Source organism: Kogia breviceps, chromosome 2 (genome assembly GCF_026419965.1).
Source record: "Kogia breviceps isolate mKogBre1 chromosome 2, mKogBre1 haplotype 1, whole genome shotgun sequence".
Taxonomy (NCBI): Eukaryota; Metazoa; Chordata; class Mammalia; order Artiodactyla; family Physeteridae; genus Kogia; species Kogia breviceps.
In genome coordinates, this window is record NC_081311.1 from 182,971,208 (window position 1) to 182,990,911 (window position 19,704).

Below are 19,704 nucleotides of genomic sequence, written 5' to 3' on the forward strand. Positions count from 1 at the left end.
GAGAGCCATACTTCACAGGCTAGGCACTACTGAGTAAGGAAAGCCAAACAAGGCCAATCTCTTTATTGTCCCCCCCCACCCCCCCACAGTACTGCTAGGAACCATCCTCCGATTCGAGGCTCACGGGCTCCCTTCGAGGACCAGGTCGGTAGGCTCCCCGACCCCGAGGCAGGCGAGGGTAGGAAGAAGCCAGTGTCCGACCCTTGGAGCGCTCCCAGCGGGCAAAGTCGTGAGTCCTGCGGGGCGGGGGACCCTGCCAGTTGCCATGCCCCTTTTCTTGGGGAGGACCTTCAACCCCTTGGTTACGGGACTCTGGCTTTAGGTCCATGGGCTCCTTGATGGGCCCCTCAGGAGGTGGCAGTTCCTGGGTGTCACTGGTACCTTTGAGGGCATTGCACTCCCCTCCTTTTAGGTGCCTCCGTTCGGGCTGTCTCCAGGGACCTCGACTGGCCCGGGGAGGATCTAGCATAGCTTTCTGGGTCTCGCCCAGCTTTTGCTGATTTGGCCCAGCCCCTGGAATCTTCTCACATGTGTACTGGGAGGCCACAGGCAGAGGAGCTGACAGGGTGGTTGATGAGGTGGACTGTTCTGTGGCAAGGGTACTGGGTGGGTTGGATCCTCCAGAGGCATCTACAGCTGACTCGGGTTCCAAAGGGGCAGGAGGCTAGAAGGAAGTGAGCAGATGCAGTGAAGGGGATGCAGTTCCTCAAAGCGGGGAACCGCAGGCCCCTCACCTAGAATCTGAGCCGACTGCCATGAGCCTATAACCTCCCAGGGTAGAACAAAGCTCACCCGAGGGCCATGGCAGAGGGGTGTTGGTAGGAAGGTTGGTGTCATCAGGGGAGGAGTGGGAAACCCTTCCCTCACCTGCTGGAGGCTGATGAAGTACCGGTTACGCTCAGCCTCAAGGTCAATGATGCCCCCCCTCTCCTGCTGTCTCTGGTAGAGCCTCTTGCGCTCTTCTTGCTGGCGCAAGCTCTCTGCATCAGGCTGGTACAGCTCCTGGAGGGAAAGGAGCAGAATAGCATGGAGAGAAGAAAAAACAGGAGAAGGCAGACTCGAAACCCCGGCTCTTCCAGGACTGCCTCAGGAGATCTGCTCAAGGCTCTTGGTTTTATCCCTCAGACTGGGCTCCCGAACAGAGTTTTGGACTTCTGCTGGGGGCCTTGGCTTTACAGAGAGGGCCCAGGCAGCTTGAGGCCAATTCCAGAGACCCCATTCAAAGCAGAGAAGATGCCATTATTCTTGGCTCAGATTAACAGCGAGTTCCCTTACCATGGGCTGCTGGGGTTCAGGGGCTGCTTTCAGCGAGGCAAGATCGTACACGAGTGGCTCTCTGCACACCGGGCACTGCACACAAACGGCCTTCTGAAAAGAGAGGCGAAATCGCACCCCTGCTTCCCAGTCTAGGGTGCTTGCCAGCTGCCCAGGCTCATCTGTAGAGGGTTGGGACGGAGGGGCACAGGAATACCTACCTGTTCAGCGTGAGGGGGAGCAAAGCAGGGGCTGCCTAACCAGAGGTCTGGGTACCCTCTGAAATCGTGTGCAAAATGATTACGTGTATGTATAAGGATGCCCCTTTTTCCTGGACAAAGGTGAGCTTTCGTTAATCTCAAAGGTACCTATGACCCTGAAAAGGCTAAGGCGGCCCTGGAGTGGAGGGACAGAAGAGGGTATGGGAGTCGAGCAAGCAGGGGCAGCAGGTCGACCTGTCTGGCTGTGGCGCGCTGCCATTCCTGTTCCTGCTCCCGTCCCTGGGCCTGCAGCTCCTGCTCCATGTGCTGGATGTACCGAGCCAGGCAGTGGCAGTGGAAGTAGTGGTAACAGGTTGTTTTGGTAAAGGCCTCCTTCTCCTGGAGGGTAAGGCACTGTGTCACAGCTCTCCCCGAGCCGTCCACTGTCTGTCACAGCTGACCCCCAGGTCCCAGGAGAGTAACCCACCTGGAAACCATAGAGGCAGATGACGCACTGGCCATGGGGGATGTTGTTATCTGTGAGAATTTCCTTCCCTTTCTGAGAGGAGAGAAGACACTGTTCAGATAGCGAGGCAGGGGCCAGAGCTGTGAGTGAAGCTTGTCGACCACTCCCAGGAGTGACTGGTGGGCTGTCTCCAGCTGAGCCAGTCTGCCATGTGTTCATGCATGTCTGTCTTGGTGATGCCCCCTCTGCTTGGAATCAATACTCCTCCATGCCCACACCCCTCTCCCCAAATCTACCCAGCTTCAAAATACAATTTAATTGTTTTTCCACTCATTAAGTCACTTTTAATACATCCTGGGGATGAAAATAAAACACCTTAGAGAGAAAAAAAATGTTCAATTAAAACTCACATCTTCTGGGAGGCCTTTCCTGGTTATCCCCCTTTGAATATCACTCCCTCAGTGAGCCTGTTCTGGAGTCAGCTTTCAGAAAGAAAGTGAAGGCATGGACACCCCAAACGGACAGAGAATTCAAAAGGCATAAGGTTGAGCTATGAAATACGCATTTGCACCGTTGTTTGAATAGCTAATACTCTGGAATTCCACAAAGTTAAAAGCTGCGTCGTGAAGGCCTGACTCAGAAATGCTACAGTGGTCTATGCCCACTCTGACTCCAGGCCACCCACCTTCATTCTTTTCTGAACATTTTTCTTAAAAACTCAAAGTAGAGGAAAACAAGACTGTATTTGTGTTCTTGATCTCAAACAACTAAAGTTAGCTGTGTATATTAACTTGTAGCTCTAGGCATAGTTTCATGTGGGTTGTTTCCTTCACTAGGGTAGAAACTCTTTGAGGAAAAGAACCATGACTTTTTCTAGTCAGCTCCAATGGCAGACTAGCCTTCAAATGTTCATTTATGGCTAGACCCTCCAGGCAAGATCTCTTGCCATTTTAAGTTGCCAACACCAAGAGAACAAGAAATGCACTGATAATGAAGCACGAAAAATTCAAGTTAAAGAGGAAAAAAATTTTTCTGTCACGATGCTGGAATAGGCAACTTGGGGAAGCTATGGAACTGTCTTTGGGGAGATTTTTTGAAACAGAAGAGAGTCTCACCTTTCTGGAGCAGTTTAGGCTTACCTAAACAAGAACTAAACGAATGTCTCCAGACATATTTAAGATTCTAGGCCCAAGGCCTCCCTTGAAAGAAACTGCTCTAGCTGGAAGGCAAGGACATTTCCCCAGGCTAGCACACCTCTCACCTCGATGAGCTCATAGAGCATGGCAGTACCCAGCCCAGCCTCAGCCATGTGGCTCAGCGCCTGTGAGATCCTGTGGGGAGGGGGCAAAGCAAACATTAAGCCTGCACCCTTCCCTCACCAGACTGAGCTGTATCCCAAATTTTCCCTGCTCTGACCAGCCCGACTTACTTGTGGATCTGTTCATCTGACAGTCCTCGGGGGTTACGGATAGAGATCTGTGGCACCTCATGGGGATACTAGAGAGAGAAAATACCATGCTACTGCTGATGCACTCCACCCCAAGGCCTCTCCCCTTCCTCCCTTTGCTGCCATAAAGTAGAGGCCTCACCTGTGCTGGGACCCGAAGCACCAGAGTGAAGCAGACATACTGTGAATCCTGGTCTTCTGCAGTGGCAGGGTGCAGGGTGATGTAGATCTCCCACGGTGATGATCTGCAGGTGGATGAAGTGGAGACCTGGGATGTGACTGGGCAGGGACTTGAGGGCTGGGGAGGATGGGGGTGAGAGAGTAAAGCGGGCAGAGGAAGTGAGCATCATGTTCTTTCTTTGGGGTGATTAAAGGAATAGACTGTCTACATGACAAATATTATCTCAAATCAAGGCCCACAGATACTGCATGGAATCCTCTTACTACCAAGGGGACTCTTGCCCACCTCTAGTTGAATACGTACCTGCCATTTCCTTTGACCACCTGTAGTTCATCCAGATAGATAGACTCTAACACTTCAACTTCAGAGGGAAGGACCCTAGAGAGACAGCGGAGATTGACTCACCATTACAACTCTCCCTATCAAAGCCTACTAAGGCCAATGAAGGCTAGCTTTGTAGAAAAATGGCAATCTGCGTGAGTGCATTCTCTTGCTAACCTCCATAAAAATGGGGGAAACATGTTTCCTTAATTTGTCAAGTGGCCAGGTAGAAAGCACAGGAATCTGAGTTTTAGAGATCATTTCTGCCAATAGGTGAGGAAACAGATTCCCAAGAAGGTGAAAAGACTAGCCCAAATCTCAAGGCTTAACAGAGGCAGGACTGAGACCCAAGCTAGGTTTCCTGACTCCCTGTTTAAGTTTCATTGTACTGTTGGTTGTTCCTTAGTGGCCATCTCTCTGACCCAGAAATATGACATCTATTGATTAGCATTAAGATTACCAATACCACTCCTGGCTTTCCTTACACCGTTCTTGGATCCCAGTGTCTACACACACTGCCAATACCAGTCACTGTAAACCTCCTCAAAGGAGATACCAACCTGAACAGAACAGATCTACATAATGTAAAGGCTGTGCTGTAGTGGAAGAGCCATCAGCCTTGGAATGAGTAGCAGGTCCCAATCACTTACCAGCTATGTGATCTGAGTAGTTACCACATATAGATATTACCACCCACTCTCCACAGTTATCGTAAGGATGAAAGGCGATTTGTTTATGTCAAGTGCCTGATAGTATTTTGGCCATAGTAGCTAGTCTGTGTTCTCTTTTTTTCCTATTTGTATTAACCTTTTCCCTTAAAAGGAAAGAGAGAAGGTTGTAGTTAATATTCAATGTATTTATGATCCCTGCTGTCTGACTGATGTAGATCAGCTTGTACAGGTCAGGATCCAGTGGCCCCTCCACCTACCCGCTCCCCAGTCCAGAACTCTCTTAGGAAGAGATGTCAGTGTCTCTGCCATCCCTCAGAGGACACACATGTTTAATCACAGAAACAGCAGTTGTAATGCCACTGAAGATGAGTTACTGGCTTGAGGCCACAGCTTTACACAGATAATACATGGAAAGATACATGCTTAGTTTGCTTTCTTATAGTTATATTGCCCCTTCTTCACCAAGAGCAGGGCTGCCCTAGTGTGACATACATGTGTGTGGGGGTGTGTGTATACATGTGTATGTGTATATATATAGAGAGAGAGTGATTCTCAAAAAATTTTGAAGTCTTTTTAAAGTCTTAGGCAGACACCTGAAAATATAAAATAGATAACATAGGTAACAGTTGAGTACTTCTGGTTGACATAAGCGTTGGAGTCTTAGAGCACCGCAGGCTGGTTGTACAATCAATACGGCCCTCGCCAAGGTACAACGTGTTCTCTCAGAATCTTAAATTCCCCCTGAAAAGGCTGAAAACAGCAAGTCTGGATGGTCTCAAAAAAGGCCACCACTGGCTGGGCTCCCTGAACCAATGAAACACTGAGGTGTAGCCTCCATCAAGAAGCCCTTCAATACTTCACCCACACTACCTGTGACTTGGGCCCTGGATGTGAGATATGGGATGGGATGGTGGTAAGATGGTGACAAAAAAAGGGGGGGTGGAACTGTACAATGTCCTATAACTAAGAACATAAGGTTTGGAGTCTGACAACCTGGATTCCTAGCCATAACTATGTACCTTTTGGCAACTCATTTTACCTCTTCAGGCCTCATTTAGTCTCCTTAGGTGCCTACACCTCAGAGTTATTAATGAAAAGGAGGCTTAGGTATGTTAAAAAATCCACCTTGATCCTCTCAGATCCTTCTCTGAGGTGGATGCCACACACCCACATTTTTTTTTTTTTACAGCTGAGGACACTGACTCAGAAGCTAGGTGGCCTGGTCAGCATCACACAGCTAATAAAATATGATGTGAACACACATTTTTCTATTTCCAAATCCCAGAGTCCTTCCATGTTCTGGTCCCTTGTGAAGAATGCTTGAGGGAAGGACTAGGAGCGCTTTTTGTAAGGTGTAAAGCTTTATTCAGACGACAGTCCTCATCAGTGCTGTCGGGAAGGGAGAAGGTTAAGGAAAGCCTCAGAGGAAACAGTCTGATCCGAGGGGAAGGGGGGACGGGAACTGGAGGACCTCGGTTCTAGGAAGTAAAAGGGACGGAGAGGGGGGCGGAGATCTGATAAACAAGCATCCCCCGGGACCCTGAGCAAATCCACTTCAGAAGGCAAGAATGGGACGGGGTGAAGCCGGAGAATCGAACCTGATAAGGCGCGGCCCGAACTAGCCAGGCCGGCGCTGATGCTGTCTCCTCCGGGTCAGACCAGTGCCCCTCCACCCACCCGCTCCCCAGTCCAGAACTTTCTTAGGAAAAGATGTAAGCGTCTCTGCCATCCCTCATCCCTCGTCCCGCCCCACGCGCCCGCCGTACGGACCGTCCGCGGCTGCCGCTAGTCCCCCGGACCGGATCCAGGCGGTCCTCCAAAGCCCATGACCCCAAAGTTACCAGTCCTCCTCCCCTGCAGCTGCCGACGCAGACGCCGCCATGTCTTCTGCGGCCCGCAGCCGGAACCGGAAATAGCCTCCGGGCAGTCGGAGGCGGAAAGTAAAGCAGGGGAGGGAGAGTAGCTAGCGGCCGTTTCTAGGCAACCGCAGACTCCCGGTCCTTAGATGGTCCTGAGGGCCAAGGGATGGTTCGGAAATGCCCTAGGAAGTGCCTATGAGCGGCCCGCCGTATCTCCCACACCCCTGAATGCCTGTTACTCCGAACCTCTGACCAGCTCTAGCGAGTAAAATTGGTAACAATGTGAGTCTAAAGAGACCGGCAGTGGGGGTGGGACGATAAGTCCCACGATAAGAACGATAAGTCAGGCAAAATACGAAGGCAGCCAGAAGGGGGCGGGGCTGAAGGCCAGGGCTGGCCTCCCTCGGCCTGAAGAGCTTGCAGCTCCTAGGCTTGGGGTAAGAGAGGCGCTCCCGTCCGCTAAGCCGGCGGGCCAGGGGTTTGGGTGGGGGTGCTGAGGAGGTTGTCAGTGGCAGGAACTTTGGGGTGGCTGGAAGGGGGGGTCGGTGGGCGAGGCTGGATGGAGGGGGTCGGGGTCGGGTGGGCGAGGCTGGGTGGAGAGGGTGGGGTGAGGGGGAGAGGCTGGGTGAAGGGGCAGTGGTCGGGTGGGCAAGGCTGGGTGGAGGGGGAAGGGGGACACGGGGTCGGGTGGGAACAAGGTTGGGTTGGGAGACAGGAAGAGAAAAGGAGGGAGGACTATGGAAGGCACTCTGCTCCAACATCTCATCTTTCCATTCTCTACCCTACCTTGTTTATGAGGCCTGGATTGTTATGGGAAAAAAGGAAAAGGAAAGGCGGCTAACATTAACCTTTCTTCCATGCCCGAACCAGGCCTCCCAGATGTGTGGAACTGTCCCTGGAGCTGTAGCCCTTCGCCACCATCTCTATCTCCTTCCTTCTGAGGGATCCTGAAATCTCTGTCATGGAAAAGTACCACGTGTTGGAGATGATTGGAGAAGGCTCTTTTGGGAGGGTGTACAAGGGTCGAAGAAAATACAGTGCTCAGGTGGTGAACAAAGAGGGGTATCTCTTGGGTGGTGTTCCACACCCTCAACTCCAGTGGAGAATGGGGCCAGAATATTGACCTGTATCCCTAGGACACTGATTCCTTCCTACTTACGGAATATGAGCTCTGAAATTGGATTACTTGGGTTCAAATCGCAGCTCCACCACTTTCTAGCCTTAGAACTATAGACAAGTTACTCAAACTCTCTATGTCTCAGTTTCCTCACCTATAGAATGAAAATAAGAACAGCGTTTTATTGGGGTATGAGGATTAAATGTGATGTCACACTGAATCACTTAGAACAGTGCTTGGCACCTAGTTAACAACAATGATTACTATTATTATTAATGTTATTATCTATCATACCATGCAGGAAGGGATAAACCACCTGAACTCTATTCTTCCCTCTTCATTTTTCCTTCCTTCCCTTTCCCCTAAATCCCTTAAATCTTGCATTCTTTATCAGTTCTTTTCCCAGAATCCACCAAAAGGATCTATCTGGCAGAGGCTCTTTCCTGCTAGGGTGAAAGCAGGGGAAACCTGGGTAAGGCCAGGGTACCATGGGGAAAGTCGAGTGGGAGACTAGCAAGTATAGTGAGAATTGCTCAAACAATCTGAAGTCTGTATTCTGGAGCTTTGAGGCTAATGTTTCAATAGTGTGGTTAGGCCTTGACTCTTGACCTTACCACTGACAGGTGGTGGCCCTGAAGTTCATTCCAAAATTGGGACGCTCAGAGAAAGAGCTGAGGAATCTGCAACGAGAGATTGAAATCATGCGGGGTCTGCGGCATCCCAATATTGTGCATATGCTTGACAGCTTTGAGACTGACAAAGAGGTACGCTTAGGTTTTGGGTCACCTCTCGCCAAGAAGAAGGGTCCCAGGAATTTCCCAGCCTCAAAATACATAAATGTGGAGCCATTAGTAGCATTGCCTTCTCCCTGCAGGTGGTGGTGGTGACAGACTATGCTGAGGGAGAGCTTTTTCAGATCCTAGAAGATGACGGAAAACTTCCTGAAGAGCAGGTATTCCTGGCTCAAACTTCTTCCACCCATGACCTCTTCTCAGTTTAAGGACTGGTAGCAAGAGCTGGTAGCAAGGGCACGGAGAGTCTCCAGTTTGAAAACTCCCAAGTAAAATAAAAGAGTCTAGGTATATGTAGAGGCAGTGTGGTGTGAAAGTAAAGTATGTGAATGCTGGAACCCAAATCTCTGAATACAAAGGTTGGGTCTGCCACTTTCTAGCCAGATCTTCTTGGGCAAGTTACTTTAACTACTCTTTGTTCACTTTCCTCATTTTTTTTGTTTGTTTTTATTTCCATTACTCTAGGAGGTGGATCAAAAAAGATCTTGCTGTGATTTATGTCAAAGAGTGTTCTTCCAATGTTTTCCTCTAAGAGTTTTATAGTGTCCAGTCTTACATTTAGTTCTTTAATCCATTTTGAGTTTATTTTTGAGTATGGTGTTAGGGAGTGTTCTAAATTCATTCTATTACATGTAGCTGTCTAGTTTTCCCAGCACCACTTATTGAAGAGACTGTCTTTTCTCCATTGTATATCCTTGCCTCCTTTGTCATAGATTAGTTGACCATAGGTGTGTGGGTTTATCTCTGGGCTTTCTATCCTGTTCCATTGATCTATTTCTGTTTTTGTGCCAGTAACATATTGTCTTGACTACTGTAGCTTTCTAGTATAGTCTGAAGTCAGGGAGTCTGATTCCTCCAGCTCTGTTTTTTTCCCTCAAGACTGCTTTGGCTATTCGGGGTCTTTTGTGTCTCCATACAAATTTTAAGATCTTTTGTTCTAGTTCTGTGAAAAATGCCATTGGTAATTTGATAGGGGTTGCATTGAATCTGTAGATTGCTTTGAGTAGTATAGTCATTTTCACAATACTGATTTTTCCAATCCAAGAACATGGTATAGCTCTTCATCTGTTGGAATCATCTTTAATTTCTTTCAACAGTGTCTTATAGTTTTGTGCATACAGGTCTTTGGTCTCCCTAGGTAGGTTTATTCCTAGATATTTTATTCTTTTTATTGCAATGGTAAATGGGAGTGTATCCTTTATTTCTCTTTCAGATTTTTCATCATTAGTGTATAGGAATGCAAGATTTCTGTGCATTAATTTTGTATCCTGCAACTTTACCAAATTCATTGATTAGCTCTAGTAGTTTTCTGGTGGCATCTTTAGGATTCTCTATGTCTAGTATCATGTCATCTGCAAACAGTGACAGTTTTACTTCTTCTTTTCTAATTTGTATTCCTTTTATTTCTTTTTCTTCTCTGATTGCCATGGCTAGAACTTCCAAAACTATGTTGAATAATAATGGTGAGACTGGACATCCTTGTCTTGTTCCTGATCTTAGAGGAAATGCTTTCAGTTTTTCACCATTGAGAATGATGTTTGTTGTGGGTTTGTCATATATGGCCTTTACTATGTTGAGGTAGGTTCCCTGTATGCCCAGTTTCTGGAGAGTTTTTATCATAAATAGGTGTTGAATTTTGTCAAAAGCTTTTTCTGCATCTATTGAGATGATCATATGGTTTTTCTTCTTCAATTTGTTAATATGGTGTATCACATTGATTGATTTGTGTATATTGAAGAATCCTTGCATCCCTGGGATAAATCCCACTTGATCATGGTATATGATCCTTTTAATGTGCTGTTGGATTCTGTTTGCTAGTATTTTGTTGAGGATTTTTGCATCTATATTCATCAGTGATATTGGTCTGCAATTTTCTTTTTTTGTAGTATCTTTGTCTGGTTTTGGTATCAGGGTGATGGTGGCCTCATAGAATGAGTTTGGGAGTGTGCCTTCCTCTGCAATTTTTTGGAAGAGTTTGAGAAGGATGGGTGTTAGCTCTTCTCTAAATGTTTGATAGAATTCACCTGTGAAGCCATCTGGTCCTGGACTTCTGTTTGTTGGAAGATTTTTAATCACAGTTTCAATTTCATTACTTGTGATTGGTCTGTTCATATTTTCTGTTTCTTCCTTGTTCAGTCTTGGAAGGTTATACCTTTCTAAGAATTTGTCCATTTCTTCCAGGTTGTCCATTTTATTTGCATAGAGTTGCTTGTAGTAGTCTCTTAGGATGCTTTGTATTTCTGCGGTATCTTGTAACTTCTCCTTTTTCATTTCTAATTTTATTGATTTGAGTCCTCTCCCTCTTTTTCTTGATGAGTCTGGCTAATGGTTTATCAATTTTGCTTATCTTCTCAAGAATCACCTTTTAGTTTTATTGATCTGTGCTATTTTCTATGTTTCTATTTCATTTGTTTCTGCTCTGATCTTTATGATTTCTTTCCTTCTGCTAACTTTGGGTTTTGTTTATTCTTCTTTCTCTAGTTCCTTTAGGTGTAAGGTTAGATTGTTTATTTGAGATTTTCCTTGTTTTTTGAGGTAGGCTTGTATTGCTATAAACATCCCTCTTAGAACTGCTTTTGCTGCATCCCATAGGTTTTGGATCGTCGTGTTTTCATTATCATTTGTCTCTAGGTATTTTTTGATTTCCTCAGTGATCTCTTGGTTATTTAGTAGTGTATTGTTTAGCCTCCATGCATTTGTGTTTTTTATGTTTTTTTCCCCTGTAATTGATTTTTAATCTCATAGCATTGTGGTCTTGATATGATTTCAGTTTTCTTAAATTTACTGAGGCTTGATTTATGACTCAAGATGTGATTTATCCTGGAAAATGTTCCGTGCACACTTGAGAAGAAAGTGTAATCTGCTGTTTTTGGATGGAATGTCCTATAAATATCAGTTAAATCTATCTGGTCTATTGTGTCATTTAAAGCTTGTGTTTCCTTGTTAATTTTCTGTTTGGATGATCTGTCCATTGGTGTTAGTGAGGTGTTACAGTCCCCCACTATTATTGTGTTACTGTCGATTTTTTCTTGTATAGCTGTTAGCAGTTGCCTTATGTATTGAGGTGCTCCTATGTTGGGTGCATATATATTTATAATTGTTATATCTTCTTCTTGGATTGATCCCTTGATCATTACGTAGTGTCCTTCCTTGTCTCTTGTAACATACTTTTTTTTAAAGTCTATTTTATCTGATATGAGTATTGCTACTCCAGCTTTCTTTTTTTTTTTTTTTTTTTTTTTTTTTTTTTTTTTTTTTTTTTTTCGGTATGCGGGCCTCTCACTGTTGTGGCCTTTCCCGTTGCGGAGCACAGGCTCCGGACGCACAGGCCTAGCGGCCATGGCTCACGGGCCTAGTTGCTCCGCGGCATGTGGGATCTTCCCGGACCAGGGCACGAACCCGTGTCTCCTGCATCGGCAGGCGGATTCTCAACCACTGCGCCACCAGGGAAGCCCTCCAGCTTTCTTTTGATTTCCATTTGCATGGAATATCTTTTTCCATCCCCTCACTTGCAGTCTGTATGTGTCCCTAGGTCTGAAGTGGGTCTCGTGTAGACAGCATGTATATGCGTCTTATTTTTGTATCCATTCAGCAAGCCTGTGTCTTTTGGTTGGAGCATTTAATCCATTCACATTTAAGGTAATTATCGATATGTGTGTTCCTATTACCATTTAAAAAATTGTTTTGGGTTTGTTTTTGTAGGTCCTTTTCTTCTCTGTGTTTCCCACTTACAGAAGTTCCTTTAGCTTTTGTTGTAGAGCTGGTTTGCTGGTGCTGAATTCTCTTAGCTTTTGCTTGTCTTTAAAGCTTTTGATTTCTCCATCGAATCTGAATGAGATCCTTGCTGGGTAGAGTAATCTTGGTTGTAGGTTCTTCCCCTTTGGCACTTTAAGTATATCATTCCACTCTTTTCTGGCTTGTAGAGTTTCTGCTGAGAAATCAGCTGTTAACCTTATGGGAGTTCCCTTGTATGTTATTTGTTGTTTTTCCCTGCTGCTTTCAATAATTTTTCTTTGTCTTTTTTTTTTTTTTTTTTTTTTTTTGCGGTACGCGGGCCTCTCATTGTTGTGGCCTCTCCCATTGCGGAGCACAGGCTCCGGACGCGCAGGCTCAGCAGCCATGGCTCACGGGCCCAGCTGCTCCACGGCATGTGGGATCTTCCTGGACCGGGGCATGAACCCGTATCCCCTGCATCGGCAGGCGGACTCTCAACCACTGCGCCACCAGGGAAGCCCCCTCTTTGTCTTTAATATTTGCCTATTTGATTACTATGTGTCTCGGCATGTTTCTCCTTGGGTTTATCCCGTATGGGACTCTCTGCGCTTCCTGAACTTGGGTGGCTATTTCCTTTCCCACATTAGGGAAGTTTTCAACTATGATCTCTTCAAATATTTTCTTGGGTCCTTTCTCTCTTCTCCTTCTGGGACCCCTATAATGTGAATGTTGTTGTGTTTAATGTTGTCCCAGAGGTCTCTTAGGTTGTTTTCATTGTTTTTTCTTTATTCTCTTCCACAGCAGTGAATTCCACCATTCTGTCTTCCAGGTCACTTATCCGTTCTTCTGCCTCAGTTATTCTGTTATTGATTCCTTCTAGTGTATTTTTCATTTCAGTTAGTGTGTTGTTCATCTCTGTTTGTTTGTTCTTTAATTCTTCTAGATATTTGCTAAACATTTTTTGCATCTTCTCTATCTTTGCCTCCATTCCTTTTCTGAGGTCCTGGGTCATCTTCACTATCATTATTCTGAATTTTTTTTCTGGAAGGTTTCCTATCTCCACTTCATTTAGTTGTTTTTCTGGGGTTTTATCTTGTTCCTTCATCTGTTGCATAGCCCTCTGCCTTTTCATCTTGTCTATCTTTCTGTGAATGTGGTTTTTGTTCCACAGGCTGCAGGATTGTAGTTCTTCTTGCTTCTGCTATCTGCCCTCACTTTCCTCATTTTAAAATGGAAATAATAATAATGTCTACCTCATAAGGCTATTGTGAAGATTAATGAGTTAATTCCTGTAAAGTGTTTGAAAGAGTGCCTGACACAAGTGTTTAATATATCTAGCTATTATTAATGCTGTTGTTATTGTTAGGCACCTCTAGGTAAGAAGGCCCAGTGTGGTGGTACCAGAGAGGCAGGAAGGGATAAGCGTTGTGGTTAAGGCAGGATTCACCACCAAGACACAGTGGTTGGCAGTAGAATTTGGTTGAACACATTCTCCAGCCATATTCATTCTAGGGTTTTCTCTGTACTCTAGCAAGTAGGCACCCTTCAGGACTTCCTGTCACAGCATTCTGTTTCCTTCCAAGCATTCATCATTATTTGTAAGCCATCATCTTATTTGTTTTGTCAGTCTTGTTTGTTTGTCTGGCTACTTCTCTTGAGAGAAGGGACTTTGTCTTATTTAATAACAGCTAATATATATTGAATTTTAAGTGCCAGGCACCATTCTGAGCAATACGTTACTTTACATGCTTTAACTTATTTAAATCCTCACAATGATCCTATGAAATAAGTAGTATCATTATCGTCGCGTTATGGGTATATGATGAATCTGAGAGCCATAAGGTAATTTGCATGTGGTCATGCAGTTAGTAAGTGAGACTCAATAAATTTTCCTCGAACGAATGAATGAACAAATGAAAGAATGAATGAATAGGGGAGCAAGAACTAAGGAATTGTATCTTGTGAAGCTCTGGAAGAAAGGGAAGGAAGAGAAGATCACATCAGCAGTAGTATTAGGGTGGAGTCTTTGGGCTCATCAGCGGACTCCTTCCGCTGACTTCTCCTTTCTTCCTCTCACCTGACTGTTTGACCCCTAGGTTCAGGCCATTGCTGCCCAGTTGGTGTCAGCTCTGTACTATCTGCATTCCCACCGCATCCTCCACCGAGACATGAAGCCTCAGAACATCCTCCTTGCCAAGGGTGGTGGCATAAAGCTCTGTGACTTTGGGTGAGGTGCCTGACCTTCTGTCTCTGCTTCCAGTTCTGCAAGGAGCCTTAGACTATATGCTTGATTTCCTTGGGCCTCATTTTAGAACCTGAGCTGGAGACTGGGATTCCTTCTGGGTCTTGGAAGATGGTCTCTTTGTTCAGGTTGGGGATATCTCACACAGTGATAGGTAGCAGTGACCAGCTCTAGTGTTTATTAATTTATCTATCTTTTTTTTTTTTTTTTTTTTTTGGTGGTACGCAGGCCTCTCACTGTTGTGGCCTCTCCCATTGCGGAGCACAGGCTCCGGACGCACAGGCTCAGTGACCATGGCTCACGGGCCCAGCCACTCTGTGGCATGTGGGATCTTCCTGGACCGGGGCATGAACCTGTGTCCCCTGCATCAGCAGGCAGACTCTCAACCACTGCACCACCAGGGAAGCCCTATCTATCTATTTTTGGGCCCCACCCCAGTGCATGCTGGATCTGAGTTCCCCAACCAGGGATTGAACCTGCGCCCCCCTGCAGTGTAAGCACAGCATCTTAAACCACTGGACCGCCAGGGAAGTCTCTCTTGTTTTTATTGAATATCTTCTTTTTCCATTTTGATTCCATCATCTACTGCAGATTTGCCCGGGCTATGAGCACCAACACGATGGTGCTGACATCCATTAAAGGCACACCACTCTACATGTCTCCAGAGCTGGTAGAGGAACGACCATACGACCACACCGCAGACCTCTGGTCTGTGGGCTGCATACTGTATGAGCTGGCTGTGGGCATTCCTCCCTTCTATACCACGAGCATCTTTCAGCTGGTCAACCTCATTCTCAAGGACCCTGTGCGCTGGCCCCCCACCATTAGTCCTTGCTTCAAGGTGATGAATTCTGAAAGACTGCTTTTGCATCAGAAACCTGTCTCCCTCTGCCTTGTTCCCTTTTCCACAATTTTTTTCAGAGCTGGGGCTGCACTTTACAGTTACTTAATTGATGCAGGAGCTGGGGCAAGCTGCCTTGCTTTTGTACTGCAGGGGCTTATTCTGGGAGGGTGATCTAAGGTGTGCCCAACTTGGGAGTAGCAGCCCCTTCTTGGGTCAGGCTGTCCTTTATCAAAATGGAGAGGTAATTTCAAGACACCAGAAACAGATATTGGTCCATTTACACACTCTTTATTCTACTAATTTCCTATCAGATGCAATGTCCAAATGATTTCTAGACTTGCCAACACAGCTGTCCTCTTCCTGAAAGAACCTTTAGATATCCAAATGGCCAGAGCTAATGGGGCCAGCTCACTGATTAGGGGCAGAGGATAGAGGTGGTGCCTGTTTTTTGCAGTTAAATCTTAGCAGGCCAGAGGGAGGGTGGGAGGGAGGAAAAAGAGTTGACCTTTTTAATTTTTCATCTAGGGCAAGATTTGGGCCTTCAATAAAATTTAAATGCAGCCTTCTCCCAGAGTAAACTCTCATTATAACTTTTCTTTGTTTTAGCTAAGATGAAAAGAGACAAGTTTCTCTCCAACCCCGTTCAGTTGGGGGTGGCCTGAATAATTATCAAAAAGAACCTAAACAAAGGAAACATAAGTGGGTGATATACATAGATATTCATTCTCCCTTAGGGCAGACATGCAGGTATCTCCAGCAAGAGCCAAGGTGTAATGATCACCTTGTTTTAGAACAGGGGTCGTAATCTACTAGTACATTCTATTCCTATTTCAGGCCCAATTGAGGATTTCCCCAAGGATACCTCATAACAGATGTACCCTTTTCAGACAGTCTCCCTACCCCTCCACCATCTGAAGACTTGCTGAAAGATTTGTTTTTGAGTGCTCCCAAACACATCTTTACACAGTGACTTATGCGTGTGAGTGTGCTTTTAACTGTAAGTGCATTTGTTCCTACCCAGCACAAACAAACCACAGTCAAAGGGAGGGCAAGGTGAGCAGTTTGGGACCCCCTTGAATGTTTGCTTTCTGAAGATGATTGTGAATGTGACATCCCTCTCTTTCTCTTCGCTTTTTTCACTTCTTCACAAAGCTGTTGACATTGAGATTTCTGGTTTTACTTCTGGGGTTCCAGAATGTCCATGGACAGGAATTGGGACTCCCCAGGAGGGGAGGCAGTGAGGTCTGTTCATGATTTCAGCCAGGAGAATGAGGCCTAAGGATAGGATTAGAGGGGGTGTGATTAAGACCAGCTAGTCTGTTGTAAGAATGCACTCAGGAGTCTTGGTTGGCCGATTCTGATGAGTTTGAGAGAACCTGTGGAGAAGTGAAGGCTGATGGGGTATCCTTTCTCTCCACAGAACTTCCTTCAGGGACTGCTCACCAAGGACCCCCGGCAGCGTCTGTCCTGGCCAGACCTCTTACATCACCCCTTTATTGCTGGTCGTGTCACCAGTGAGTCCTTAGGGTTCCCAGGGCTCTTGCACTTCCCCAGTACTCTACCCAATGCAACCCCTGACCCCAACATCTGGATCCAACATATATTCTTTTCCCCACCTGCTTGAATTCTCCCTAGCCCTTTGCATGACCCTTGCCACTTCCCTTGTAACCCCAGTCCCTCTTTATCACTTTGTCAAAAGGGTCTCCTTCCACAGAAGCCTGGAGATGCTGAAGTTGTCTCTGGCCAAATGGAAACAGTGGCGCAGCTCCAGTGTGATCACCTCTCCCCCTCTTCTCTCCTTGCAGTACTAACTGAGTCAGCAGGCCCAGATTTGGGCACCCCATTCACCAGTCGCTTACCCCCAGAACTTCAGGTCCTAAAGGACCAACAGGCACATCGTCTGGCCCCCAAGGGCAATCGATCTTGCATCTTGCGGCAAGCCTGTAAGCGCATGGCTGAAGAGGCCAAGCAGAAGGTGTGTGGGGCAGAAGGGCATGTATGATATAGCCAGGCTAGTGACTGGGGGAGTTGGAGAAGGAGGGTGACTTTCTAGGGTTGGGAAAGGGCCACGAATAGGATTCATAGTGCCTTATGACAGCCAGATAGTTCTGACTCAGTGTCTCATTTCCTGTAGAAACACCAGAACACAGGACCTGCCCTCGAGCAAGAGGACAGGACCAGCAAGGTGGCTTCTGGCACAGGCTCTCTGCCCAGACTAAAGGCCACTCCTCAGGAACCAAGCCTCTTGACTGGGGTCTTAGGCTCAGAAATGAAGAGCAGCTGGGCTGAGTGGAGGGCTGGAGAAGCTCCCCCTGCACCTTGGTGAGGAGGGTAGAACCGGGGATTTATGGGATGAGGTCACTTGCAGATCTTTGGCTCCAGTCAAAGCAAATACAGCATGGTCCCTGTCACTCACTACTGCCTAAATGTAGACAGGGCCCTGGGAGTCTTGAGTCCTGGGTGCCTGAACCCTAATTCCAGGTATTGATACTTTCCTGATTCATCAGGAAACGTCGAAACTTTCCTTTCTCTATGTCTCAGTTGTATTGATACATTAACTGAAAAGGAAAGAATCATCTATATGCAAAAGGGAAGATTATTTGAGTTGAGAGCTACGGCTGAAAACCACCAAGGTAGCTTTGAGAAGAAGATCCAAAGTGGGAGGGCAGTCAAGGATATGCATGTAGTGGACCTATCCTGTCCTGGCCAGATCCTAGAAGGAGTTCTCCTCTAGCCAATCCTATATGGCTTATTTTTCATTCCTATCGTGGACATAGAGGGAGGGACAAGTTCATGAACTCTAAGCCTCACAGGTCTGGAACTCATCTTACTCCCTGCTTCCTCTGGCAGGGCAAACTGGATCACCCAGGATTGTGAGCAAGCATTCCCAGAGCTGAGGCCAGGGGTGGTGGGCCAGCAGAGCCTTGATGCAGTGGACCTAGAAAATGAGGTAAGACCTAGGGACTCCTCCTGGCCTTGTTCCTGCCATGGGATGTTGGGTCTTGGTAGATGTTTTCTGGAACAGTGATTCCCAACCCTCCAAGGAATAGCTCCCTTTGTGTTAAAAATTGCTTTCTTATTATTTATAGATTTTAATTGCATAGTATCTGTACATTTAATTATCAAAAATTGGAGTACATATGTAAAAAGGAAAGTCCCTCCTAAGCCTTATTTCAGTCCCAAAGGTGTCTGTCTCCTTCCCAACTTTTTGTGCTTTTACACACATATATATATATATATATATGTATGCTCATATAGAATATATAGTTGGGCTGTTTTTACATTACTGAGTTCATACCATATGTATCGTTTTGCCTCATGCATCTCTTACATGATCTGTTCTAGAGATCTTTCAACATCTACTTCAATCTTCTGTTTTTTTAAGGTTTTAACTTTTTATTTTGAAAACATTTCAAACTTAAAGAATAATTGTGAAAATAGAACCTAGAATTCTTATATACCTTTTCACCCAGATTCACCAGTTGTTAAAATTCTGCCACATTTGCTTTATGGTTCTCTTTCTCTATATACGGACACATCATCTTTCTGAGTCATTTTAGGGTAAGTGCAGACATGCCCCTTTACTGCCAAATATACTTTAGTGCATATTTGCTAAGATCGAGGTGATGCACTTGCACCACCTCAGTGCAGTTATAGAAGTCAGAAATTTGACACTGATATGATTCTGTTACTTAATCTGCAGTCCATATTTAGATTTTGCCAGTTGCTCTGGTAATGTTCTTTATAGTAAAAACATGTTTTTCCCCCGTCCACAATCCAATCCAGTGTTAAGCACTGCATTTAGTTGTTATGCTTCATTAGTCTTCTTTAATCTGAAACCGTTCCTACTCTTTCTTTGTCTTTCATGCTTGATAGTTTTTAGGTGCACAGGTCAGTTACTTTGTAGAATGTTCCTCACATTGATACTTCTGCATAATTAGATTCGAGTCATGCATTTTTGGTGGGCACACTACATAAGTGATGCATTGTCAGTACTACAGTCTTTTTAACAACTTCTTAGTACGTCCTAATATGGATGTGCCGTGGTTGATTATTCCCTTACTGACTGGCTCTGTGACGTTTCCAATTTTTTAAAATATAAACCACGCAGTGGGCATCTTTCCAGGTGTCTCTTTATGCACACCTGCCAGTGTTCTCCAAGAGGCTTTTCAAGACCCCTCACTTACTGCCAACTCTACCTTTTTAAACGGGTGGCTGAAAAAAATACATCTGTGCCAAAGGAGTCACTGGCCTTTTGCAGTTACTTCATGATTCCCCAGGTTCGGAGCTACTACCCTTGAACCTGACACACTCCTCCTGACCTCTTTCACTCCCTGATGCCTCAGGAGCCAGACAACGATGACGATGAGTGGCGGCACCTGCTGGAGACCGCTGAGCCTGTGCCCGTTCAACTGAAGGCCCCTCTCGCCCTGCTGTGCAATCCCGACTTCTGCCAGCGCATCCGGAGTCAGCTGCGCGAGGCTGGGGGGCAGGTAACCAGCGGAAACATGCCGTGGATGAAACTGGAGACTGTCTCCACAGATGAGGCATTAAAAAACGTTGATTGACATAAGGAGAAAGAAAGTTTGTCCCTTTC

The 19,704-nt window shown here is 45.9% G+C and overlaps 2 protein-coding genes across 5 annotated transcripts in view; one reads left to right on the top strand and one right to left on the bottom strand.

The window, feature by feature from the left end:
- Positions 1-28: 28 nt before the first annotated feature.
- RNF25 (ring finger protein 25) lies at positions 29-6,451 on the bottom strand. Of its 3 annotated transcripts, none has more exons than XM_059052131.2 (10): positions 6,382-6,451; positions 3,852-3,926; positions 3,510-3,612; positions 3,350-3,417; positions 3,182-3,251; positions 1,942-2,013; positions 1,710-1,853; positions 1,276-1,368; positions 868-1,002; positions 29-664 (listed from the first exon to the last, which is right to left on the bottom strand). In XM_059052131.2, the coding sequence occupies exons 1-10, from the start codon at positions 6,420-6,422 to the stop codon at positions 95-97; spliced, it is 1,371 nt and encodes a 456-aa protein (XP_058908114.1). In that variant the 5' UTR covers positions 6,423-6,451; the 3' UTR covers positions 29-94. The 3 variants fall into 3 exon arrangements, with proteins under 3 accessions (XP_058908114.1, XP_066882983.1, XP_058908116.1); XM_067026882.1 differs by having other exon boundaries at positions 1,276-1,365; positions 6,382-6,449; XM_059052133.2 differs by lacking the exons at positions 1,710-1,853; positions 1,942-2,013 and having other exon boundaries at positions 30-664; positions 6,382-6,449.
- A 325-nt stretch (positions 6,452-6,776) lies between these two features.
- Positions 6,777-19,704, top strand: part of STK36 (serine/threonine kinase 36) — a 28,057-nt gene continuing 15,129 nt past the window's right edge. Inside the window, exons 1-11 of one of the 2 annotated variants that reach the window (XM_067026884.1) lie at positions 6,777-6,836; positions 7,270-7,444; positions 8,140-8,280; positions 8,391-8,468; positions 14,118-14,248; positions 14,855-15,104; positions 16,528-16,621; positions 16,913-17,082; positions 17,242-17,429; positions 17,958-18,057; positions 19,454-19,600. In XM_067026884.1, coding sequence (XP_066882985.1) covers positions 7,361-7,444; positions 8,140-8,280; positions 8,391-8,468; positions 14,118-14,248; positions 14,855-15,104; positions 16,528-16,621; positions 16,913-17,082; positions 17,242-17,429; positions 17,958-18,057; positions 19,454-19,600 — 1,383 coding nt within the window. In that variant the 5' untranslated portion in view covers positions 6,777-6,836; positions 7,270-7,360. The remainder of the gene's footprint in view (positions 6,837-7,269; positions 7,445-8,139; positions 8,281-8,390; positions 8,469-14,117; positions 14,249-14,854; positions 15,105-16,527; positions 16,622-16,912; positions 17,083-17,241; positions 17,430-17,957; positions 18,058-19,453; positions 19,601-19,704) is intronic. The other variant, XM_067026883.1, reaches the window with a different exon arrangement.